General features: G+C 37.9%; 1 protein-coding gene and 1 long non-coding RNA gene across 2 annotated transcripts in view; one reads left to right on the top strand and one right to left on the bottom strand.

Moving 5' to 3' along the window:
• The window catches only part of sorbs2b (sorbin and SH3 domain containing 2b), a 41,867-nt gene extending 15,469 nt beyond the window's left edge, over positions 1-26,398 (bottom strand). Inside the window, exons 1-17 of the mRNA XM_058397063.1 lie at positions 26,115-26,398; positions 23,358-23,502; positions 13,438-13,491; positions 12,193-12,288; positions 10,992-11,018; positions 10,714-10,838; positions 9,294-9,776; positions 8,475-8,798; positions 7,236-7,377; positions 6,519-6,673; positions 6,117-6,183; positions 5,446-5,496; positions 5,008-5,209; positions 4,633-4,747; positions 2,916-2,999; positions 2,324-2,380; positions 719-768 (exon numbers count right to left, since the gene is read on the bottom strand). Of these exons, the coding sequence (XP_058253046.1) occupies positions 719-768; positions 2,324-2,380; positions 2,916-2,999; positions 4,633-4,747; positions 5,008-5,209; positions 5,446-5,496; positions 6,117-6,183; positions 6,519-6,673; positions 7,236-7,377; positions 8,475-8,798; positions 9,294-9,776; positions 10,714-10,838; positions 10,992-11,018; positions 12,193-12,288; positions 13,438-13,491; positions 23,358-23,403 (2,078 nt within the window). The 5' untranslated portion in view covers positions 23,404-23,502; positions 26,115-26,398. The remainder of the gene's footprint in view (positions 1-718; positions 769-2,323; positions 2,381-2,915; positions 3,000-4,632; positions 4,748-5,007; positions 5,210-5,445; positions 5,497-6,116; positions 6,184-6,518; positions 6,674-7,235; positions 7,378-8,474; positions 8,799-9,293; positions 9,777-10,713; positions 10,839-10,991; positions 11,019-12,192; positions 12,289-13,437; positions 13,492-23,357; positions 23,503-26,114) is intronic.
• Positions 14,557-22,319, top strand: LOC131357775 (uncharacterized). The gene is made up of 3 exons (XR_009205316.1): positions 14,557-14,723; positions 18,772-18,851; positions 22,184-22,319. It is a non-coding gene; the product is annotated as an uncharacterized LOC131357775 (long non-coding RNA).
• Positions 26,399-27,504: the final 1,106 nt, after the last annotated feature.

Raw genomic sequence — 27,504 nt, 5'->3', positions numbered from 1 at the left:
GTTGTCACAGGTTTTGTCAACTTTACACATTGTATTTAAATGCATGTAACTGTTATTAAATTGCTAATATTGTAAATAATTTGCAATTTTTTTTTTACCTTAAATTAACCATTAAGCAGATTTTTTATTCTATTTCTCATTTTTCACACTACACATGAAACAGTGCAATATTGATTATATTAGGTAAAGATCATAGCATTCTGGTGTGAAGAAGATGCTGGGAGATTCAATCTTAGATGATTGATTGTTTCTTACCAGAAATATGAATTGTAGCATTAAACATCTGTAAGACTACACTAGCCAGATAACACCCTGGCTTAATATCCTCCTAGCAGTCATTAAACATCCAGCTTCAAAATAACACTAGAATCAAATCAAAACCAGAAACCATAAAATAACCAGAAACCAGAATGTCACCAAAAGTTATTGTTCTAAGACATAATATATAGAGGAAACAGTGAGGAAAGGTTGTGGCCAGGTCAGAACGGGTGGTTGGTGGGTCAGGGGACACTGATTGATGTCATCTTGACAGTCCACAAGGACAAAGCTTTTTTAGCTGTCCTACTCTTTCAGAATGATTACAGTGAACTTTACAATTCCTGTATATAAACAATCAACACTACATGTAAAAGCATAGTCATTTTTATCTTAATCCAAGCAAAGACACGTCTTCATATTTCTTATCTGAGGTGTAGAGTAGGTGGAAAAAACGACTTACCTCGAGGGCCGTTCAAAGCTCCTGTCAGCAGAAGGCTGATAAAGAAAGGTCTAAAACAGAGAATACAGAGTAAAAGGATTCCTTTAATTGTGTAATCTCGTAGATCCAATTAATTCCCAGTACACTGAATAAAGCTGAACAAGATGCCTCAAATGCCATATTTCCCGTCCTTTCCCAAATGACATATTTGCTTTCTTTCCAAAAGGGAACATCAGGCACAGTTGTGCGTGAGAAGAAAAGCCACTTGCAGAGCAGCTGAATGCAGAAAACTTACAAGTGTTTCAATGTCAAATGATGCAGGGAATTCCTTGTGCACATGGCTGGAGTAAATAACCATTTTCCCTTCTACTGAAGCTCTGAGGAGGTGCAACTGGAGTAATTCTCTCTGTCTGTGGGAGCTGGTCATCTATTTTTTTAACAAGCTTTAAAAGTAGCCTCTGTGTGGTGGTAGGAATGTCCACTTGCTATGACACATTTGTGGCCAGTCAACATAAATAACAGGAGCGAGTGACAGATATCTCGCAGACAAGCTCTTAATAGGGCTGTGAAGCCCTACTACAATTTTTTAAATAGCTCTCTGTATAGGTTTAGAGCAGTCTTCCAAACATAAGTGTAATTGTGCGCACCCAAGAACTTTGCTCAAGACAGCGGTACCATTGTCTCACATGTTTCTCACTATTCAGTATTAAATAATTGTTAAGAATTTTTATTATAAAGATATAAGATTACTCAGAAAGTTCGCCTTATCTACACACATATGTGAGTTGTAAACATAAGTGAAAACACAGATAAACAGGCTGACTATTTTTAACTGATAGAAGTGGCAAGAGGCTAATTTTATACACATAGCCTATGTGAAATGGGATGTCATTTGATCCTTAATGAAGCATGCCCACATCCTAGTACTACTCCAACTAGTTCTCTTGTCTCACAACAAAACACCTAGCACAGGAAGTCATGAACTATGTACACTGAGACATTTTTATGTATATAACCAAAGCTCATTTGTTATACATCTTGTTTCTAATAAGATGGTTTTAACAAAAAGAAAAGAAAAAAGTTTTTGACAGAGAACGATGAATTGGTGATGAAAAATGATGTAACATGAACTGATGTCTTACTGTATGATTTTTTTTCTCATATATACAGAAATCTCTTTCTTATTTTTTAAAACAATTTTTTACCTCATTTTCATGGTCATTTTGCATTCCCAACTATTATCTCTATTCTCTCCTATCATATGACAGCTACCAGCCAGGGTAGATGAAGGTCAAAAAGCTATATCACAGGGGAGCTGAACATACCAGGAGGAAAGCTCTACCTGGCCTCTTCGGTTTACTTGAGCTCACAGACAGCTACGAGTGGTTAGTGTTACACTGATTGACAGGGGGGAAAGTAATTCCATCTCTCGCACCCAGAAAGCAAGGCCAATTTTACCTTCTTGAACCCCCTGCCCCAAATAGCTGTGGCATCACTGGGATTTAAACTAGTGAGCTCCTAACAAAAGGTTGAAGGATTTTCTGTTGCATCACTACTTATTTTCCCATCTCTTATTTCTTTCAATCATTTTTTTATCACTCATTCTCTTCCCCACACCCTCATTACCTCATTACGTATTCGGAGAGCACTCTCCGGATCATAATCCAGGCGTTTTTTAGGAGGCTTGACCCAGAGGAGGAAGAAAGAGCAGAAGGAGTTGAGGTGAGCCAGAAATGAAAGGAAAAAAAAGGAGGAAGTAATTATCTGACTGTAGTAGAAGAATCAGATGGCATGCCACTATACATCAGCACACGATTAGCATCACTACACACAGTACTAACTACTGGTCACTACAATTAGCCCTTACACCTTTCACCAAAGCAATGTCATCATGCAAGTGGTCTCAAAATCAAACATTCCATTTGCATGTGCTAAAGACCGCAGAGCTGGATGTGTGAAAACGAGAGGCACTTGGTGACACAAGGCTAAAATGTTGGAAGGTCGGAGCAGAACTGGTCAAGTTACAGTTAAACGAGCCTTGGGTTAATTTTCACTCATTATCAAGAAGCTTCCCTAAATGCTTCTGCTCATTCCAACCAGTCATTCCAGACCTGACCACAGCAGTAAGGCAACTACTGTGGAAGCCAACAAGCTTCCCAATGTATGTGCCATGCTAGCAGCATCAAACGAAACACACACAACTACACCCCTCACTTACCGGCCGTCCAAACTCCAGCTCTGAAAAGAACTTATACCAGGGCTCATTCTCTAAAGCTAGCTCTTCTGGTGTTAAGTTATTCATCTGGTTGTAGAATGGATAAAAGTGGAAAAAAGAGGAGAGGGATGAGAGAGGGAACAGGAATGACAAGGAGTAATGGCCATAGACATGCAAGTGTCAACATAAGGAATGGTTTTGACAAGATAGAAACAGTGAAATATGAATACTTTTTTCAGGCCAGTGCATTATTTCAACAATATCCTAAATATTATTTTCAAAAATACAACGAAAAATGGGATGATGTGTTGTAGTTTAAGTCAGCTGCAGTAACCTTCCCACTCCAACAGAGAGCAGTAAGAGACCTTTTTCCAATAACTACACTGTCCTCCTTTTGCATTTAATAATAGTAACCACTGGAAAGTTATTAATTTACTAATAATACAAACCCATAAACGTATTAAAAAAACTATTAGAAATTATTTAAAATAATAAAGGCAGGCCTGAAAAGCAAGTTTCTAATCAAGTTCCCAAATACCACTTTAAAAAAACAGAAAAACGAATCATTTTTATGGATATGTTATTGCAGATCCAATTATATCCAGTAGATGGCAACAATGTACTGATAGTAGATATAGGTTACACTGCAAATAAACTGAAATCATCTGCTCATATGAAATAACCCCAACAGTGTTAGATAGTTGGAGAAATATCACAATGTCTCACACAACAACAGCCTGTTTTTACTTGTTTCAGTCGCTGAGCTATAATGACAGGTGAAAAAAATTAAGGGGTGTAGGCAGGGGCGGATGTAGTGATTTGGGGGCCCTAAGTGATTCCAGGTATGGGAATCTCGCACATGTGCAGTACGATAGGAACGTTCCACTATTCATGAATATTGGGGGGTGGGGGGGGATGTAATAATAACGTTAAAATCTTAATGGTTATAGACAGACCATACAATATATGATAGGAAAGTAATAAGTACTATATGATTTATATAGGCTTATTGGTATTGGTCAGGGCTCCCTAATTCCTAAGCGGCTGCTTACCTCGCTTATTGGTTAAGTCCGCCCCTGGGTGTAGGTATTAACCTTGCGTATCCAGCTTGAGTCTCCTGATATTCTAACTCTGACTCAGGGATACATATTGATAGACTGTCTGACATTCTGTTTAATCAGTAGTTATCAAATAGAAACAGTGTTTTAGAAAATTAACTGCATATTAGTTAAACACCTGTCCATTTGAACATATAGAACACTAGAGAGAGTGAAGAAACCACTGTTTAGTGCCTACTTGGTGTTTTATTGAGAGATTCCAAACAAAAAAGAGAAACAATTATCAATGTAACTAAGGAATGCTCAAGTATTCTGTTATTCATGGTGTCCCTCCAAATACTCTTTATCAAGGTTAATGGAAAATGTATTTCAGTATTTGCCATTAGATGTTACCAACAGATGGTGTAAAATTAACATTACTAATGGTCTCTGCCACTGTTGATGCATTTGACACATTTAAGGTTGATTTATTTAACAATACCTGTTAGGATCACAGTGTCTTAACATTATTAGAATTTCTAGATATTACAAGCTTTTTCTGGGCTCTGTATTGTCTGTATACACTCTTGCATTAAAAGCTATAATAACATAAAAATACTGGCAACACCACTGAAATTGTTTGCAGTGCTACACAAAGAGGAAAAAAAACAGAGTACACTTACTGCTTTCTCTTGATCTAGAATAGAGGATTTCCCTGGCTCGTAGTCAAAGATACTCCTGGGCTCGGCTCTGTATTTGCGAGTGTCCACTTTTCTATCTGGAGGACCCCACTGATTTCTAAGAGCATAAGAGAAGAATAAAATGCTTTTAAAAGATATCATATAACAACCCCAGTTTTGTAAAAGCCTGAGACTTTGGCAGGTGTCTATTGTATATATGCTACAACTACTTCAGGCTTATGTCTTAGATGCATAATACACATTCTGGAGACTAGCCACAGTTATGCCTTAGTCTCATCCCAGAATCAACATTACACTGGACAAATCCACACATACTGTTGAACAGTATGAGACACAGAGAATGAGGCTGGATCTCACATGTCTGGAGTGCTGCTGCCACTCTGGTGGATATTACGGTTGTGAGACATTGGCTGAGCTGATGACGAAGTTGGCAGGGAAGAGGAGCTGGATGTTCTGAATCCGCATGTGCCATTATCAGAGATGCTCTTAGTTATGGGTCTGTATGTAGTGCTCTTAGGTGCAGGGTGTGCCTGGACATTATTATTTGGACTATGCTTCTCTGTAAAAACATAGCAAAAATAAAAATCCAATTGAAAATATATTAAAATAAGCAAACTGAATGAATTTTGAAATAAATAAATACACATATTAATGCAACACTAGGAATTTTGCTGTGGACAAAAGTAGTCATTCTTCTTTATTGATAATTACAAAATGTGTTAGCAGTACCTCTTGCTAATCATGAAGAATTACTTATGATTGTATAATTTTAGAGAAAGTGAACAGGACACACACCGTTGTCTATAGTAGGTTGAGTGACCGTATGGGAAGAAGAATATTCAAACTCTGTAAAAACAGAGAGAAACAAAGATGATTAGTCAGATCTTAATAATATTACTCAAGCAAATGTTCCCATTTTTCTAGCACTACGAGACTTAACATAAACCTAATTTAAAGCTCAGGGAGATCAGTAGTCATGCCCCTTTGACCTCTGTAATCCCCAGGACAATATTCTGCACAATCAGGCTCCTGGAATGATTCAGCTCTAATCCACAGTCTGCTGAGTGAAGCTCTTTTCATGTTGCACCATTTAAAATTTTATCAATTCCTCTTACTGCAGACTGATTTTAAGAAGCTGGAGCCATAAACACATGGCAAGAGCAGATGCCCTACACTGACTGGGATTCACTTAAAGCTTATTCATCTATTGCATGCTTTATTATAGACGTAATAAAGGTCACAGAGTATATTTTAAAATATTAATAGGATCATACAGATTTTATTTCACGTGAAAACAGTAAAGTAGCTGATAATGCTGGATTAAGAGCGGACACTGGACAATCACTGGAGAATCTAATCTTAACAGTTACAATATGTTTATGTAAACACTATAAATGCTTCATGGTATTTTTCTGATTAGAACTATCAATGTAATTGAATACAGTTTGTAAAAGTTTCCACCCCACCTGGTTTATGCACCATGTGAATCTGCTTGAACATATTCTTGTACCAGTCTTTTGGTCTGTCCACAGTCTAGGGTAACAACAAACAAAACAGAAGTTTCTCAGATGTTTTTGCTCTGTACTCAATAAAATGGTTGGTGATAAAATGTGAGTCTGATGAAAAATATAGATGCCAATTTTATGTTGGGATGAGAAAAATAACACTACTGTCTGGCTGCTCAATAATGCTGTTGTCTGCTTCCCTGAGGATATACACAAGATTCCCTACCAGTCTGAAATACTTTCATATGAGGCAATGATGCAAAAATGTAAGGGTGCAAAAATTTGACTATATAATATCTATCTGTCTATATATGTGTTTATAAATTCACAAGACATAACACTAATGTGCTATGTTGTGCTTACAGTCCTGGTTGCAATGGGATCTCCAGACTCATCCACAGGGCCAAAGCCTGAGTAATTGGGAGCTTTGCCCACTGTACCTCTCCTCTCATCATCTGGTGCATTCATAGAAGTTACTAATCCCACAGTAGCATAGACTGGAGAAATGGACTCAGAGGCTGCAAGGGAAAAGACGAGGTCAGACAAGCTGTCATTCTCAGGAATCAATGCAAACAGTGCAACAATTTATTTACCGGAATAGATATAAGACATTCACAAACAACAAATTCACTGCATTTTTGATGAAGCCTCAATATGTATGGAAATCGTGTTAATCCTCCTTTATCTACTTTCAAACACTTCCTAACACAGATCTCACTTGCCACTTGGGATTAGAGAGATCATCCAATTTAACTGAACAAGGAAGTGTCACTTGTGCCGCTAAACTGAACTGTGGCGGCAGACTCACGCTCATTAGCTATGCATTACAGCTTGACACGCTACACGCGTGACTTAATAAAGAGTATGAGAGGTGAAACTTTCACCTTTCCTTTGCTGCATACATTTCTAATATAAAACCCTCAGATACTTTCACTTTAGCCAGATAAATATTTTCATGTGATTAAAAGTCGGTTTCAGATTTTCAGGATTAAAGGATAAACATGGCTGAACAGTGTTACAGGGATAAAAACATTTCTAAACACTTTAGCAAATTCCAGTTTGTCTGTAGCTTGTACTTACGAGTGCTCCGGCCCTGCTGCATGGCTGTGAGAGTAGGGCTGAAAGAGGGAAGAGGAGGGTATGTGGAAGGGGAAAAGGGTCTGTGGAGGTGACTCTTTAGGCCTGCAGTCACACCAACACTTCCATTTACTGTTCCTTGGCCCTGGGTAATAGAGGGGGAAAAAAGAAAAAAAATACCCAGATCTTATTAATGAAACACAATGAAAAGGCATTCATCACTATAGCATTACTGGACCATATTGTGATTATGTGTTTTAAGTATGAAGGTTTCAATACATCAATAGCAAAACCCTGAGGTGAAAAATGAGAAAGTCAGATGTAAGAAAGAAGAAACAAAACACTGGGTTATCAGTGGTGTGAGAAATAAGTGTAAAAAATTAGGAGATGAAAAGGTTTAACAAATTACTTTTAGCTGTATTGTTTAATATGTTGTCAAGGCTGTAATCAGGAAATATTTACGTCAAAGGGATAAACACAAAGTGTTAAAGACAAAGAATAAGACTGCAGAGAGGAAGCAGGGTGTGGTATGCTTTTGCTACAGCTATTTCCCCCTACACTGGCATTGTTTAGGCACAATCACAATACCACCATGATCTCATCCTGTACCCAAACCCAAGATCTCCCCACAAAGTAATCGCTTTCACTTAAGAATCCTAGCACTGGAGTGAACTACGAGATTAGTAGCAGCTGAAAGGCAATTGCAGTTACCAGAGTTCTGAGAAAAAGTAAATGTGGGTCTGGAACTAGACTATCATTAGTATTGTTCCACACACAAACATTCCAGAGGCCAAAGGCGGTAAAACCAGTCAATGTGAATCACAGGGTGGTTGGTGTCTGTGGATTAAGCCTTTGAATTCTGAATAAAAGAAGGCAGTAGAGAGTGAATGGGGAGGGAGAAAGAGCAATGGATGGAGGAAGGGCACTAACCAATCAAAAAGAATAAGACATGGAGAGAAAGGTCAAAGAGAAAGTGTGAGAAAAGTACAAAAAATAACTGAAAAACAAATGGAAGGGATGAAGAAAAGAGGGGAAAGGACACAAAGGAAGCAAAGAATGTAGTAATGTTGAGAATGTTTGAAATAGGAACACGTTGTTTAACACTATGGTCAAGTGAGTGAAGCTTTAGACATTGGTTGAGCAGAGTAGGTAAAAGCAGTGAGATCCAATACAGAACAGAAAGAAAGCTGTAGGACAGATTGAGAGAGCTGTTCAGAGATCCAGGCCCCGGGGAATAGTTACATTCGCAGTGCTAGCTGTAGGGATGTCTATCGCCATGTTGTCAGTGGAACTGCTCAGCTGGCAGTGGGTGGGTGAAGGGGTCTCAGAACCTCCCTCCGAGTCTACTCCACATGTTCTCAGCTCCTCCAGCATGGCTATAGAAGACAGGCTCTGAGCACGAGAGGAACAGACACTCGGAACTGGATATGGATCCAAGTTGGAATAGGCAAGCCCGTGGGAAAGAGGATGTGACTGGTGCTCAGAGGCCTGAGAGCAGGTGTAGTCAGTGGAGAAGTGTGGCCTGTTAGAGGGCAAGCGGGTGGCCAGCACTGGTCCTGGGTAGGCCTGACACAGAGGATAGTGGGAGGTGAGATTTAGTGGCAGAAACAGTGGAAGAAAGTGGTAGTTTGATGGAGATGATTGCCGTGTATTAGACAATGAAGCTGAAATGTCATCTGCTTCAGGAGAAAAATCAAAAATAGTTGACTGCTAGATGGATAAAAGAACATGTATTTTAATCATCGTATTGCAGAAAAAATAATCAGACCATAATATTACAGCCTTAGGAAAGATATGTTTTGAATTTTGCACTTGTGATTAATGGCATGAACATAAAATAAGGATAATAATTATTATAAGTATGAAAATGCCTTGTACATGCTGTGTGAACATGAACCAAAATGAAAGATAAAAAACAAATAAAACAAAATCCAAATGACTTCAGATGTGTGATACTGACAAAACTGAATGACATTAGTACTTTGTCATGGTGAAGTAAAAATATGCTGGATGTTGTTATAATGGCGGAACAGCAACTATGAATATAAACATGATGAATACCACTTGTTGGACTGCAGGGGGCAGTGAAGAGTAAAAGACTGTTCTGGAATCCAGAGGGTCCTTCCTTTTGGGTGGAGTATGGGGGCTGAGAGACAGAGTCTGTGTGTATCTGCCTTCTGTCTGATGCCGTGGTGTAATGCAAATGGTCAGAGAGGCTACATGTCTCTTTTTCTGCCTATCCAGGGAGTGTGAGTTAAGGTGATCTAAGGGCGATGGATGCATGTTAGGTTTCTCAGGGCCACATACATTGGGGAAATTGCTAAAGCTGGGAGGCTCTCCCGAGGCAGTGGTGTCAGAGTCAGAGAACTGGTTGCCTCTGTAGCTCTGCTCTGAGCTTGCAGATATCGCTCCCCTGGAGAATGAGTTGTGTGTTATGAGCAGTGCGCCATCATGACATTGTGTGGGATAATTATGGAGGCTAAATGTTCCTGGATTACAGTCAGGAGGATGCAGCTGAGAGCTCTCTCTGTGAGGAGCGAGGCCCTGTATAGCCATAAAAACATGCAAACAAGCAAGAAATAAGACAACAGAAAAAAAAGTATGAGCTAAATTATGAGGTAAACATATTTATTCACAAGAATTTCCAGTAAAAAAAAAAACCTGCTTATGTGGGGAAAATGGCTTGAATACAGTATGTGCATCAATGTGCTGGAATAATTATCTAATTATTAGTAGTAGACTATTCAATTATTTTTATTATTATTATTATTATTATTATTATTATTATTATTATTATTATAGTATTTAACCTCTAGTTAAATTATTTTATCCATAACAAATTAAAACACACAGCTTAAATGTGTATTAAATTTGTCAGTTGGTAGTCAAAACATTATGCATTTAACTTGGATCAATAAAATGTCTAAAAAAAATCCACAAATTAAATAGAACAATGGGTAAATATGATAAGTACTTAGACAATATAAAAACAATCATTATCAAGTTTTTAAAAGGAATTAAAAAAGTTGATTGGATCAAATATCACATAACACTTTTTGATGATGCATCATTCAAGCTGACCACATTTTATAACTATGCCTCTCTCCTATCACCAGGTTGCTGCTTGTGCCAATGGTCAGAATTTTATCTATTAAAATATAATATATAGCTAACACCACAATCCTACTTTCTGTGATGATGAAAAAGGGGCCTTCATCATTCCAGATTTGCAATTCACCAATAAGCAACTCCATCTCTCATGTAATGTGCATCGTAACTGAGAGCAAAACAGTAATTAATAATAGCGGTATAAATTTAACCGTGGTGTTAGGCGCAAGTCGAGACATGTATCTGTTTGCTACCTTTGCCCAAATGAGAACAATAAATTTAGTGACGCTTGTCCGCTCCATTTCCACAAGCATGTCCTGCGGAAGGAAAAAAAAAAACAACTTCCTGGTACATGTTGAGAGTGGAAACCTACCGGTGTGGGCGACTTCTTATCCTGCAGGTTCGGCCTAACACTTCTGTACCCTTTAGCTGCCAAAGAGGAACTGGCCATGTTGCCATTTCTTAGAGCATCTCCAGTACTGTAGTTCCACCACATATCTGGAAGATTCCACATAAAAAAACAATATATTAGCACCAAAAGGTACATTTTAGCTTGCTGTAATCATCATGATGCACATATAAACTAATTGTTGTTTATTCTGGAGTTATGAATATAGTTATTAAGAAAATAAAATAGATAAAATGCTTTACCTGAATCTGTCACTGGAGATTCTGTGCCTACACCATAATAAAAAGTCTCAATTAGGTGTCTGAGATGCTTGTAAAATACACATACAAACCTTCTACCTGTCATTTATTGAACACGGCAATAAATTACAGTCAAAGATGAGACGTTATGCAGCACCTGCACAGATGGCTAAAGCTCTATAACAGTCATCAGTGTCCATTGTGAGTGAATATTGTGTAGCTCATCAGATATAATTACTGGCTATGTTCCAGACCACTGCCCCAGCTCACAGTAGGAGAACATGCGAGAGGAAGATATTTAGATGGACTGGATAAAGTGATGATTCTTATTCCAGATCAAGTAAAACTGAGTAAAGTAAAACAAATATTCAGATCAGAATGTAAAGCCAAACCAAGACATTAATCTTGGTGAGGTTACACATCCAAATACTTTTTTAAACTTAACTTGCTCTCATCTAAAGCTAGGCTACCGAGCATATTCATGACCCTTAACTCTTCTCTCAGCCTTACAGGCAGAATAATTAAACAATGAAGACTGTGTGTGTGAGGTCATAGTCCATAAAGTCACTTAAACAAAAAGGGTCACCAACAAATGAAACACGGCTGCAAAAACAGGGAGGGAAAAAAGCAACAGGCTGCACAATTGTTGCCATGGAGCGGCACAAATATGGCAACAATCCAGCTCCCGTGAAAGTCTGTTTCCTTTTAAGTAATGGGGAGGAAGAGTTGCAGCTTCTGAAACCAAAAACAAACCATGCTGAGTGCTGGTTAGATGGAGTGAGAGAAAGCAGGAGACAGGAGTGAATGATGCTTATCGAGTGAAGAGGAATTCCTGACTGTTGATTAAACATAGACTGACTCTTGGCCAGAGGTGGTCAATTTATATGCAGACACTGATCTCACATATAAGGGACCAAAAGGCAGCAATTATATAAGACAGCATGGTCAGGAGCTCTTCGGGAATGCCCTTGTTAGACTGTGATACAGAAATTTATCTCTTTTCTAGTGACAGAATTGAGAAACCTCTCCATTATAAACAAGTAATAATTTACCTCTAAAGGTTAAAGATTAAAGAGTGGATTTAGATTATTGTGATATAATGTTTTAGGAAAACTCATCCCATATATGTCTATTTGTTAGTTTTTGAAGCAAAGTGGTGTGTGTGTGTGTGTGTGTGTGAGTTTGCAGCGGGTTAAAAGAGTACCTGCAAGCCCACACAGATTTGGGGAACTCTGGATTCTCTTCATGGGGGTTAGTGTGAGTGAGAGCGTGGTGCTCTTGTGCGCTCGTCCTCCGCTGTCTGTGAGAAGCGTGGCATCACACACATACAAATATGTCGTGTGGAGCCAAAGCACATGCATCAAAAACAAAAATCACAATGAAACAACAGGCAAGCATGATATGTTTTCTTCAACTGCATCTGCATGCAAAGCTTTTGATTAAGTGACAGATAAGTTATGACCCAAAATGTTTCGAAAATCTTTAAACTTCTGTCCACTGGTTTAGAAAACCGATCTGTCCAGCTGCCGATAAGGTCTCCGATTAAATGCTATGATCCCCGAACATACGGCTGCGTGCTAGCTAGAATGACTGTGAAACATACAGGTATAAACCATTAGCATGTAAGTAACTTAAGTTCTATACCTGAAGACAATTACATGATTGCATTATATGAGTGTGGAGATGGTAATTAAATGCACTAAAGACAATAAACACTGCTAACACTAGACAATTAGCTAAAAGCTCATCAATATCACAACAGATTATGCTTGACTAATGAACACAATTAAAATATGATTGCATTGCATCCCTACTATGAATGATCAATATGTCAGTGATTTGTGATTGAGTCTGCGTAAAGAAACTGAAGCAGGGCATCAGGCTGACTAGTGTGAGAAACGTTGCTTTGGAGGGAGACAGGGTGGGGTGCTAACAGTGCCAGACAGTGCCTGGCGGTTTCCCTCCTGAATCCTACACCAGGTTCTATATCTCATGAAGGGCTAGGTGCTCAGTGTCAGTCTAGCACTGAAGTTATTTAGCTTTTATTTTATTATTAAAAAAGTAAAGAAATAAACCTGCATATTAACAAGGAGCACTGCACACTCAACCCTGAGCTGAAAGTGCGAAAGCATGCTAGAAAACCAATTCTCAGAAACACTGCATAATGACATGGGTGGCAGATGAATTAAGCACTTCTCTCTGCTTTATTTTCTCCTAAAACCTTTCTCTTTAGGCAAAAAAAACAATTTGAAAATAATTTTTTGTAATTGTTTGTGAAATTTTAACAAATTTATATATTTTTTACATAAAGAATCCTAACAGATGCTACAAATGGATCCCAATTATATGAGATCCTATAAGCCTAAGGTCTCTTAAGTGCTGGTAAACAATTATAACCCTTAAGCTATTCATTTTCATGCTAACATCCTTTCTGAAGTCTTCATCATACCTGTATTCATGTTGAAGAAATCTTCCTCTAGTGTGGTCTTAAAATCACACGGTCCTGAAAAAACCACAGAGTCCATTAATGTGCTATAATAAAAAGTTTAAGCAAATAAACATGGCACCAGCCGCACAGTAGATATTGATAATTTGACATTGATCATAAAGAGCTCTGTGAGCCTCTCGGTTTCATGACTGTGAGGTGGGGCAGCAAGTCCTCGCTCCATGTGGCTGTTCAGTCCCCCTGTCAGTGAGCTCCCATGTGAAAGGTAATACAAGCCCAGCATTTCTGCTCTGAAACATGCTGCTCGGTTTCAAAATACACACGCACACAAACACACTGTGAAAGACATTTATAACCTCTTTTGGCATGTTACAGCTTAACACCTGACTGAATACGTGAAAAACATGCACTATAGGCACATTCAGTGCTGAGTGACCTCGAGAAATATTACTCCAATTCAGTTTGTCCTAGATTGATCACTTTTGGGTGACAGATTGACAGCTCTCATGACCCTGTTCCTAAAATATCTAGTTTATTTTAGTATAAGCGTAATATTTCTAGGAGAGTCTATGTGGGGAAGTCATTTCATTACGTTATACTATTACCTAACCATCGAACACACGCAGAGGTAAAAAGTGTGAGTGTAAATCTTAATAAATAAACAGCCATATGTAAGTAATTCATACGTACACCTGCGTGTCTGTATACACAGGCACCTGCCCAACCTGTCAGTCTATCTAGGAAACAGCACTGCACATGTTATCGTGGAGATCAAATGCCATACAGGATGATATTATGAAATATTTAGAGTCACTGATGCATGACCATCCTCATCCATATCGTCAAGTTAAACCATCCTAGATAACAAATTTACGTACTATTTCCAATCTTGGATTAAAGAGCTCTATATATTTATTTTGACCCTTAATAAAAATATGGCACCGTCTCATCTTTCGATCATTAAATGAGAGCTTGAATGTCAAGCCCAAAACAAATCTTCAACCCGGCGTGGCCCATAAATCGGAGCTGAAAAACACAGGGGACACATTTGCCTGTCACACTGCCGGACATGGGGTAAATCAAAAGTTGCAAGGGCCTGTCAGCAATAAATGAAGAGGAGATTATGGAGTTGGGTTTCAAGAGGGCAGACTTGTGGCGACAGAACAGCTGGGATGGGAAGAGGACAGCCACCCAAGAAGCCACACGTATGACCGCGACGAAAGCGCTCGGCTGTGGCTTCTTTTAAACACTCGAATGCCTTGTGAGAAACCATGACACCAAGTACGCTGGTAAGATATTAAAGTCAATAATTAAATGTAAACCACTTTTGTCTGACACTTAACTGTCCTACATATAATTGTGATTAACTATATTCTGTTGACTTTTTACTATTTTAATAAAATAATTATAACATTAGTATAAGACTAAGATAAACATAAACACTAAAATTCTGTCTATAAAAAACAAATAATATCCTATTTTGTACACCTGTAATAAATTATTTCATCTTCAGTCATAGTGGTTACTTTACAGCTGCAGTAAATCCCCATGTCGCATAACAAGACAGTTACAAATCGCTCATAATGCTTACTATATAACGTTGTAGCCCTTTGATTCGATCAGAAAATCTGTTGAGAATGAGTGTCATGTTTTCTGACTACATACAATTAATTACACAGTCAAATCAAATAATCCCAGCCGGCTCAGATATTAGATTAGACTGTTATGTAATAACTGTGACAGGCGTGAGCAGGCATTGAGATTACTGAGCTACAGTAGCAGAAAGCATTGCGAGCATAGCTGGTTCCTCATAAGCAGTATTGTCTCTTGTTGAGAGCAGCTTATGTTTAGACTGATTTATGACTACAGTGTATTGGAGAGACAGGAAACTGAACCCCCCTCAGACCTGATTGCTCTTGGCAGGAGACGAGTGAAAGTCATACCTCACACCTCATTGACAATCAGCTAAGTGTTGATACTGGACTAAATACCTCATGGTGACATGCCACACTATCTACAACATCACAACATGCACCATCAATGCTCAAGCATTAAAACATGTTTTATTTGCTAAGTACAAAAGTATACTTCCTATTATTTCCCAAACAACAATATTTGTAGCTCCAGACTCCCTCACAGACTACCCTACGGGCTGTGATGGCATTTGGAAAAATGACCAGTCCCTAGGCTTAATTACACAGAAGCAATAACAAAAACATACTGATACATATAACAACTTACAGACTGCTGTATATTTCATATATCTGTATTGAAATCCTACAAAACAAGTCAACTAGCAAGACTTAATCATTCCATCTACCAACAGTGCTTATCAAGAACTGTGTTTGCATATGTAAATATATACATAAGACATGGACTCTACCTCAGTTAATGCTGATATGATGACCATAATACTTACAGTATATGTTATTAGTGTGATTATGCAGATGTTGCCATAAAGGTGATATGCCCTTTTATTATGTATTACAAGAACAAAAGACTATATACAGATAACAAATATCAATTAAAACAACAAATAAGACAAATATATTTGCATGCATGTTATGTATCCTGTAGCATTTACAAGCCTTTTTTTATATTCTTCATAAACTAATTCTAGCCATATCATATGTTCTGCAACACAAAATAGTCCTACCTGGTACTGCTGTTTTAATAAATTCCTTGCCCGGGATGTTCTCATGAAAACATATGCAATGTTTACAATGAGAAAGTGTTGCCTATCACACAACACAGTTAAACAACACAAGACACCGAACCGTGCTCACTGTCAAAAGCCAAAAAGAGCTCAGCATCCTTGCCATGTTGCTTACTAAAGCCAAAATAGGAAGAATCTTCTTCTCATCTGGGATTTGGAGTTGAGCTATTTATATTAACATTTTTGCGAGGACATGAGATGGCCTGTGAGGTTTTAAAAAAAAAGCAGCTTCTCAATCAAAATGATATTAAAAGAAACTCTGAGAAACATTTGTTGTGCAATGATTTAATAGCTAGAATATCGCTTTTTTTCTGTGCTATTCTGTATACTGGGTGATTTGTGCAGCTGTTACCAAGACTTTTAGGAATAATTGTTTTAATATTCACATACAAATAAAATGATTCATATTTTGCCTTTGGACAGAAAACTCTAAAAGACTATTTGTTCAATTCTACAGACTTCCAAACTTTCCAGACTTTCACCTGGATCAGCAGATGTAATGAACGTTTAAGAAAAAAATAAGTTAGATAATTGGACCATAACTGCCTTTTAAAGTAAAGATTTAAAGATACAGCACATGCACCTTTCTGTGTAAAAAACAATGACTTACGACATGGGGTAGATTTAACATGATTTGGACCGATGAATCAAATTAAAAGGCAATGATTGGAATTACTTGAGGCAATAAATACAAAGTGATTATTATCCACAATAATTATTAACCAATTATTATCAAATATCAAAGGACAGAAGACTAGTGTGCAAAAAAATAATAATAAACTCTGGTACTTTTTTTTAAACTGATTTGGACTGGAAGCCTATAGGAAATAGGATAATAAGGTGATGTAGCCCATAACTCTGGTACTTAAAATAGAGCTGTGAATCATCATTCACAGATTAACAGCATGTTATTACAGATAAGTAATGTTGGTCTCTTTCCTCGTTAAAATTAAAATCAAATAGACGATAAAATCAAACCATATTGTAGCAGATCTAATGATATTGATAAACATCTAATGGTTGTCTCAAGAGTGGAAATCATAGCCTTCATATGGTACCCTTTTTCTGACCGTGTAAATAAACACAAGAGTTTTCAAATAAAGAAGCTTTAAGAGAATAGGTGACATTATGTTCCGCTCGGCTTTATCATAAACAACGGCTGTAAATTCTTGAATCTGCTATTTAAGATCATCAATATACTATTAGAAGACAGTTCTAATACACAGGAACTGTAAATATCCGAATATGGCATGATTGTGTTTGTGGACTGGCAGTCTGCGGTCTCGCTGTAGGGGTTAAGTGACCCTGCAAACTACACGCCTTTTGATTCAGCTACTTAAGATAGAGGCTTGTGAAACCTCTCCTCGTGATGCAGCAGATTTTGTGCAAATATCACTATGACTGCTGTCTGTAGGGTTGGGTGAGAAAGTGAGAGCCCGGCTCCAGCTGGGCGCTGTTTGGCTGCTGGGCTAGGAGAAGGTGGGTATACATGCCAAGTCTGAGAGGTCCAGCTGGCAGAGTGGGCAGGTGCTAGTGAAGGGCTGTGCGGGACTAGCCAACACCGTGGAGAGCCTCGGAATCTCAGAGACAGCCACTTAACATTCAAACAGCTTGAGTGTAAGTCACTGAGCCTCCCTCAGCTCGACAATCTGCCTCAATCACACACAGCCGCACACATGGATCTCAAGAGCTTCTGAGAAAAGTCAAGCTTGGCTCTGATAGTGTTATTTATTTCTGTATGGAATTCAAAGCATGGCGCGACACTGAGTTATGTTTGGGCCACTGTGAAAGCTGATTGCAGCACTCTCAGATAAGATTTCTTTTAAGGAACTTTATAAATAGGTTTGGGGTTAATTAAAAGCAGCCTACTGAGTCACATGCAAAGTCACTTATTTGGCTACATACATTTTACAGGTTCTCCTGTTCTCATAAACAGAACGGTCAGATCCAGCTTCATCTCAAACACAAACGTGCTTCTGAAGTAACTACGGTCTCAGTAATGATTCTGGGAAGTGGGAGCAGCATTATTAAGGAAAGAAATGTGCCAGAAGCTTAGTACGGGGTATGAAGTGGTTGAGTTATCATGTTAGAGAAGGAAAGGTGTCTTGAGAACAGATCCCAGAAGATTGTAACTAGATTAAAGATGATGCTCCTGTGCTACTTTTAAAAAACATAGGTTACACAGACTAAGGACAGGACAACATGTGACTTTAAAATGAATAAGAAAATGTTATGCTCTGCTGCTGTGCTTTTTACCAAACTAATCAACAGCACAAAGTGTCTGTGCAGTACGTGAAGCAAACATTTCTTCACACATAACAAGCACTTCCCTGAAATGTACAAGATATTCAAAGCAAGTGATATGATGTCTGCTGGATTCTTTCTTGGGGTAGCATTTTTATTACATGCTCAAGTATGTTCACTCTGCAACACATGAGAGTTAATTTGAGCACATGTTATCATTTTCAAGCACATGTTTCTAACAGGGACATTCCTTTATTTGGCTGTTTATTTAGCAGCATGATAAAAACATGACTGGATTCTCGTGCCACTTCACTGCCTTTCTTTAATCTCATTAGGTTGTGGTATTTAATGCTTACAGAATTCACTGTTTCCCACAGATCTGAAAAACACTTGGTTGGAGGTCAGTGGACTGAAGGGGGAAATGTCCTAGAGTGTTGTTTACACTTATATTTTGCAGGTAAGGTCTATGCAGAACATTCATTCATTCATCTTCTATACCCACTTTATTTCTAATTAGGGTCACGGGAATCTGCCGGAGCCTATCCCAGTGCACATAGGGTGAAAGGCAGGGGTACACCCTGGACAGGTCGCCAGTCCATTACAGGGCCATGTATCCGGAACAGATACAATGAATTTTAGAAGTGAGAAAGGCTACTTCATTTACAACTACTACTTCCTATCCCTTTCAGCTCTTTCCCTCTCTCACCCCCAGACATCTTATCTAAAGGAGCTGAAACAATACCAGAGGTTTGGATTTGACCACATATATAATGAGTGTTAGTTCATTACTACAGAACTCATACTCAATCACCAACAACTAGAACAAGGAAATGTTGGAATAAATTATACATGATGCCTGAATGTGGTGGATGAGTCAGCTCATCAGTTACTGCTGCTCTGCCAAATTAGAAACAAGGATCATTAATTTCTTGGAAGGAATGAATAAATAAAATGTGTATACTTGGGCGGTCATTAATATACCTGAGCGCACTGCCAGAGTATTACTGTGGCATTTAGATAGTAGAACAAATTCCCAAAACGCTTCACAGCTCACACATCACATTAAACTAAACTATCAATTTTGGGCTTTGGTGTTATTTACCTCTGAGAGAAAAGCTCAGGATGGTGCTGTACATGAGGAATAAATTAAACCACCAAGTAGACACAGGCAAGAAGAAATGCCTACAAACTACTTAACATTTATGAAAGGTGTCACTTCCAGATCTGTACTTTGTGGCAAATATATAAAAATAAATGTAATTGACATTTGCAGCTTCTTTTGTTTGGTTGGCAACAGATGTCGAATGATCAAGAACAGTCTATTAACTAGAAATAAAATGAACTATTCACTAAACATTTGATCTTTGGAGGAGAGCTGACCTTTGTTTTGGAAGCGAGTCCAGTGACAAGACATGGCATGATATCAGCATTCAAAGAATACCAAGTAGTTCTGTACATCTCCTACCAGCAGTCAACAATCAGAAGCATGTTATCTTAGTTAGTGGTACAGGAAGCTAGTTATTGCTCACTAATTTTGCTAACACTATTGTTAAATTTCACCCTACTAACACCTACATACTGCAGCACTATAGCATGCAGATATATTCTAATAACACAGTACTTGATATAACAACCACCAACATGCATGAGTCCCTTTCTCATTCTCAATGTGTGCATTTCAGACTACATGAACATGACATGGCCCTTAGCACAGGGTCCCAAACTAGGGGGTCGAGACCCCAATGTGGCATTGCTTAAATTACAAATGAGTTAATTAGTGTTACAATCTCCTCTTTTGCCTTGCTCATTTGTTTGGCAAATAAATGTTAATTTATATTACAAATGAATTTTGTGTGCAGCTATTCTGAAATGTTACTGGACTGACTGGCAGTCAAACAAACTATATTTAAAATATTTAAAAATACTTCATGTTGTTGAAGCCTTATTTGCTACCCTGACACAGAATTATTATAGGAGACAAGCAATAAAAGTTTCCTAAGAGATAAGAAATACAAATTTCTCTCTCTATCTATTGCCACTAGTTCCTCGAAAATATTCACTGACTCTGACTTAACGGAAGAACAGAGGCCAAAAACTATGGATAAACATTTATAGAATATGGATTTACAAGTCATAAATGATAAAGCCCTTGCTAAAAGTTTGTGTCCACAATCTGAGCTACTGGTAACCTGTTGTGTAATTGATGAGTATGCTTTATCTCAACATTGCATGCATTATGTGGAATGATACCTGGGTACATAATGCCTGTTAGTCACTTGTGGTCTTTTGTATGTACATATTTAACACTTGTGGGTGTACGAAATGTTCTTCAGTAGTAGTAATGGATGGAAATATACTCAAATTAAAGGCTGAAAATGTGCACTGAACTCATATACATCATTAAGTTTCAAATCAAATATGCAGTGTTAGACAAATAGATGAAACTTTGTCAATGTCTTAATATTTAAGGATCTGACTGTGTGTTCATCATATGATGAGAGACACATTTTGCACAATTTTTACACTGGATGTTTTTCTCTTCATCCCACATACTCCACCAGCTAAGCAGGCTAGCAGAGAGTTTGGCTAACACGTTGCTAGCATCTTAAAGTAGTTACCAGCTACACCCGTCCTTTTTTCTCTATACTTTGGCTGATTTGCACACAGTTAACAATGTACTGAGTGACCTGAGTAGCTACCAAAAATGTAAAATAAGCTCAATGTAATCAGTTCTCCTTGTGTCTGTGGCAATTTCTTCTGTTGTCTCTACTTCTCCACTCTCAAAAACATGCATGGCTGCTCTAAATTGTCCTGATGTGTGAACGGTTGTGTGCATTGTATCCTGTAATAAACTGCAGTTCAATCCAGGCCATATTCCTGCCTCATGAACAATACACTCCAGATCTACTAACTCTGCTGCCCAGAATAAATCCATTACTAAAGCTGTATAACTGACTGAGTAATAAATACATTGATAGTCAAATATTTAGGGCTTTATAGTTCAGTGTGGAAAATACAAATTGAATTGCAGAAATAAGACATACGTTTCAGATATAAATCTGAAAATGCACATCGTTTGGGGAAATGAGAACATCAAAACATTTTGAAAGAAAATGTTCTTCTAGCAAAAAATATTCTTTAAACATTCTGTCATGCTTCCAGATCTTTGACCCCATTTATACTATCTTCCCATATCCTTGTATATGGTATGCCTCCTGTAAATATTTTTGACTATATGCAAATTAGCTCATTAAATTTGACTACCATCTTCCTGTAGAGTTCATTTCCAGTTGTTTTATTCAAATGATAGCTACCAGACCAAAAACATCTGTTTTTAATGCTTTAACAGGTGTAAATGGTGTCTTCAGTAGTTATGCACCAAGTTCATTATTACATGGCTTGGGAAGCTGGATGTATAATACCTGATCTCCTGAAGTGGTTTGAACTAAATTTAGATTTGTTAAAAATACATTTTGGTATATTTCAACCTGTATATTTATGTGGATGATCCCAATATGAATGTAAAACCAATTCTTAATAAAATGAAACAACACATGAAACAACCAAGTTCAAACAGGGTATCTGTGTACACACTATATGTATACATGCACGTAAAGTCACATGGGTTAGCTTGTTTCATGCTACTAATTTTAATGAAAAAAATGAGTACCAGGTACAACATCAACAGAAGCAATAATAAATATAAAAAGATATAGCCTGTGTTAGCTTGTGCGCTATAAGAAAAATGTGTTTCAGAATCACTCTAACTAAAACATGCCTTTGTTTCAGGCAAACCCTGCCCAAATCTCATGCAAACCTCTGATCAGGAGAAGAAGACTTGATGGCTACTAAAAACTGATATGTGGAACTGCCTCAATCAAACCAATCAAACCTCATATTTCTTTTTGGACAGAAAACCTTTGGAAAACATAACAACAGCATTCTCAAAATGACTCATTTTAGGTTAAACTAGGGTTTAAAGCAATTTTGGAGCATCTGGCTTTCTACTGTAACTTTTCTGAACACATGGAGGCCTTTTTCATGGGCCCTCCAAACATATTACTTTAAATGCAAGAATGAACAAAATACTTTCTTTTCTTGGATTAGTTAACAGGCTTCTGTTGTCAAAGCTAGTAGTAATAATCGAGCAACATAACAGACATTAGACTTATATATCTTACTCTATAAACTAGCTGGCAAGCAACTTTTCCCAACAAGCAAGAAAACACAAAAAATTGACGATATAAAATTACTTCACTTCTTACCAGTGTTTCAGAACCATTTTTTCCAGATAAATATAGCCACATCTTTGCAATCTTCTGAAGTTAGTCGCCTAATTTAGTTACGTAAACTGCAATTTCTGTTCTTTTCACACCACATATGATACAGAAACCTTTCCGCAAAACGCCAACAGTTGTCAAGTTGTAAAAATCACGCCCTAAACAAGAAGTTACACCACTTGTGGCAAGAAGCAGCTGTGCTTTCTGCAGACATGCTTTAAAAGGGTACATTTTAAAGATCGCAATGACTTAAATACCCCTTTAAGTCTATCAAGAACAAAAATAAATGAAGAAAGAAAAAACTAAAGGTGTGAATTAAAATCTTGATGGTCTGATCTAAAAATGTTATTCTGGCTAAAAATTAGAATGAGTACTAAATAATTTTTTTTTGTTCTAAACAAACAAAACATGGAAAATGTTTTCACATAATAAGATAAAATAATGATTAACACCCTGTTATCAACACTAACACTATTATTGTGTTCAAATAAAAATTATAAGTTGCTTAAAGTCTGAGAAATATCAGATCTTGTCTATGAAGAAGTGCTCTTTCTTATTCCATGACAGAATATAAATAAGGAATCAATATGAGGATAAGACTGTTATGAATCCTTTCAGCCTCCTCTAAACACTCATATTCACCTGCATGCCAGTATGAAAGGCAGAGATGACAAACTGCTTACCAGGCATTAAAAGCGAGCCAAGATATGCGTTAGAGCTGACAGACATCAGTGCTGCCAGGCAGCAAGCTTCACTTCCCTTTCTTCCTCTTCAGCCTAGGTGGACTCTGAGATTTCCAGCGTTAAACTGGTAGGCTGCTGTCCGTTTCTAGAGGCAGAAGAGGTGAGAAAGTAAGCCCCCCGCTCCAGAGCTCAAGCCCTGCGGTTTGAGCTATTTTCAGATGGAGACATGCATGTCTGGAGGCTTGAAAGTTACTCCGTGCCTCAGGAAGGGAAAGTGACAACACTTAAAGTGCACAGAAGGAGGACAAACATCTGAGCTCAGCTGGGGCCTCGGCATGCCACATGCTGTGTACGAGCTGAAAACACTAATGATAACTGACAAGTTAGCCAAAATCAATCATCATCTACAGTATGAAGAGTTCCCATTTATACTAAGGCAAAAATGCTTTTTTTTTTTCTTTTTCTGATCACAGTATCTCCCAGTTTAACCTCTGAGGGAGCAAACACAGAAAAGTGTGTAACATAATAATAGATATGAAAAAAAGCAAACAAAGTCAAGGGCTCACATTTGCAAAACAAGGAGAAACTGTGCTCAGCTCTGGTACCATTTATGACGTGAACTCTATTTTTGCTTCTAAAGTTTGTTTGCGATGACAGTTCTCATTTATCATGGAAGCGTCAACCTTCGGTCACAGGAGTGTCCATCATGCACATGTCATGCTGCAAACATTTCAAAACAAAGTAAAAATTCCAAATGTCTGCAGAGAAATCCTGAAGAAAATGTTGAACTCATACTCCTTAGATATGTTTGAGAATCGATCTTCATCGCAAGGTGCATGATGTCATATTAAGCAGTTTGTAACACAAGGATTTTAACTATTTACGGAGGAGATCAGTCACCTGGTAACCTATTAAACAGAAAAGAAAGCATCCCACAGGAGCTCAGAAAATGCACATGACTGAAGGTGTCAGCACAAGCCTGAGCCAAAGAAAACCATCCTGCAAAGCTAACATCACTCATATTCTCATACCAGAGATAGTTTCAGAGTTACGCCAGACCATCCCTTAAAACTGATACCGATAGGGTCTGATACGCACCTATGCCTCTGTCCAAAAATGGACATGCACCCATGTAACTAGAAGGAAACTAGATTCACTCGGTTGATTGAAAAAGACACACGGATAATAAACATATGCTAACACCAACATAATTATGCCGTTTTAAAATTAATATTATTAAATATACTGATAAATCAAATAAAAACAACATTTAAACAATGTTTCCTTAAACAGGCTCATTTGTGTTGCATCACAAGGTCAACTTCATATGTTCTCCCAAAACATCTGCTATTGTTTACCCGGATTTGCATTTTGTCAGTGAATCCCACATTGTGTCTCCTCTTACACCTCACTTTTTAAGATATTACTCTTCCCACCAAAAAACTATAACTACAACTGCATGCTTTAGAAAGTTTTTTTAAAAATGTTTTTCGATTTCTTCTTATTATAAGTGATTTAACTAAACTTCCCACTGAGTTCTATTTTTCTTCCATGACAATATTACGATTTTGCACGCTTTTATCTAAATACATAAACAAATGTCTTATGTTGTTTTTGTAAGGATTATCAGCTTATCAGTTTAAACAGTGTTAAAGCACTTTAGCAGCCACATGTTCACATTATTTATTCATTTATCTTCAGTAGCAGCTGGCTACTATCCTGCTTGGGACGGCAATAAATCCAGAGCATATCCATGGACACACACACTATTTAACACCTAGGGCAATTTAGAGTAGCCAATCCACTGGCATGTTTTTAAGGAGAGGAGGAAATCAGAGAACTGGAGGAAACCCACACGTTCATGTGGTTCACGTCATTGACTATCGTGCTTTTCTCTTCACTGTGAAGAATAATTGCTGTGGATTTTACAAAAAAAATTTACCGGCAACCTGAGTAACAACAGACAGTAAGACATATTTGCAATGTACAATATATATTTACATATTTACAGTGCAAAATAACACATCCAGTGCAAAATAAATACACCCAGTGTATTTGGTTGACGCAGGATACAACCGATTGAAGGGTCTTGCTCAAAGATCAAAAAAGTCATTTGGTGCAGGGATTTGAAGACACGACGTACTCATCCGTGACTTAGATGAGACACCATCACTAGCTTGCTGTAATTCAATGCAATATTTTCATGAAGTTAACTCAGGGCAAGTTAGTTAGTGGTGGCTTACTGGTTAAGGCTTTTAGATCCTACATCAGCCAAAAGAGCAAAAATATCAGGTTATGTGTTATTTTATACGATATTCAGATATTTCAGCACTTTAAAGCAAATCTGTACAGTATCCCCCTCAATTCCCCATGCTGTGTGTCGAGTACATAAGCGAAATGTACCGGCTGTCAATGCAGCTCGCTCGTGACGTCACTCAGCTGCATGACTGTATCCCCCTCGTGCTTGATGTTGGAGCTTTATAGACTCCTGGAACCTGCAGCAGCCGGATGATCTACACGGTTTGTTACACATTAATGACAGTTGCTCAGCAACCTTTTGCTGGTTAATGTTTAAACAACCCCTGCTGGAGCTTATCTGTACAAACATCCAGTATAAATAAACTGCTTTCGTCATTCACTTTTTGTTTGTGTTTTGTTGACAGGATGCTTGTCTCATTCACACGCAGCGTTATACGCATAACCAGGTGTGTTGCAGAAAGAAAAAAAAAATCTTCATCGTTCATTTATTTCACCTACCTTAAACAAGATCCAAAAAATCTGAGTAACCCCACAGGTCCATATCCTCCAGATACTTCTGTCTCCTATCTTTTTTTTTGTTGTTGTTTGTTTGATCAGAATTAAAACGCGCAATACTGACACCGTCGCGCGCAAATGGAGCTGGGATTCAGCACGTTTATGTACAATGTCCGGGTGCTGGAGCTAACAGCTAACCGACTACAGCTCTCCGAAACATCCTCCTTCTGATTAGTATTCAGTCTCCCGCGTGTTTTCCTGCTGAGGAGCAGAAACGAGCATCAATGAGGCGGCATGGCGACCCCGCCTGGCTTTAACGCTACTGAGAAACATTCTCATTGGCGTAAAGAGGATCCTGGTTGCCATAGAGATGTCCAACAGCGCGCTTGGCTTGTCGCGCGCTCGGAGATGGCGCAGTACACCGCACACAGGAATGCGTACTCACGAGGAGCCTACTAAGCAGTATGCAAGAATAGTACACATCTAATGGTATGCCTATGTTATTTAGTATGCTGGAACGCCGTTTATTAAATGAGAGGCGTTTAATATTGTTTTTTTTAAAATAAAACATCTATTAAATATATTTAATATATTATTAAATATACAGTATATATTTGTTTGTTAGTATAACATAGGATTCAGAATATCCTTGTTTAATTCTATTCCTGTGTAGCAGTAAATATTAAGGTAAACATAAGCAACTACTGCACCTGGAAAAAATGAGGTTTATATTAAAGGATAAATGATCCACTTTTAACAAGATTTGGAAACCAATAAGGCTATTCTTACAGAAATGTTAAGTTGTCTTTATTTGTCACCTATACATTACTGCACAGGGAAATTCTTTTTTCACATATCCCATCCTTAGGGGTTGGGGTCAGAGCGCAGGGTCAGCCATGATGCAGTGCCCCTGGAGCAGGGGGGGTTGCTCAAGGGCCCAGTAGTGGCAACTTGGCAGTGCTGGGGCTGGAACCCTGATCTGACCCTGAAATGACCCAGAGCCTTAACCACTTCAGCTACCATCACCACTGTTTGGAGGTCATATCATACCTACTCGTTTCTTCCCCTTGGCTTCATAATTATCTGTGTCATGTCTCTTTACATTATATTGTCTGGTTACACCATATTTTAATTCCTATCGTTGCCATCCACCAGGTAAAATGAGTGTGTATTTTAACTTTGTTACTCATGTACAATATGCATGTACAAAATATGTAGCTGGTATAATGGTATTGGCTAGATTGCTTTGACAAGCTTGACCTGTCTGAAGCAACCAATGTCTACTGATTTATATTAATGAGAAATTTTCACTCAAACTAGCTAAAATGAGATATTTTTGGTTTATCAAAAGCCATATCAAAAATTCTTAATCTAAATGGAAGCAGCTTGACCC

This window comes from Hemibagrus wyckioides, linkage group LG08 (assembly GCF_019097595.1).
Source record: "Hemibagrus wyckioides isolate EC202008001 linkage group LG08, SWU_Hwy_1.0, whole genome shotgun sequence".
Taxonomy (NCBI): domain Eukaryota; kingdom Metazoa; phylum Chordata; class Actinopteri; order Siluriformes; family Bagridae; genus Hemibagrus; species Hemibagrus wyckioides.
The sequence above is the reverse complement of the archived record's forward strand: the minus strand, read 5'-3'. Positions and strand labels throughout refer to the sequence as shown.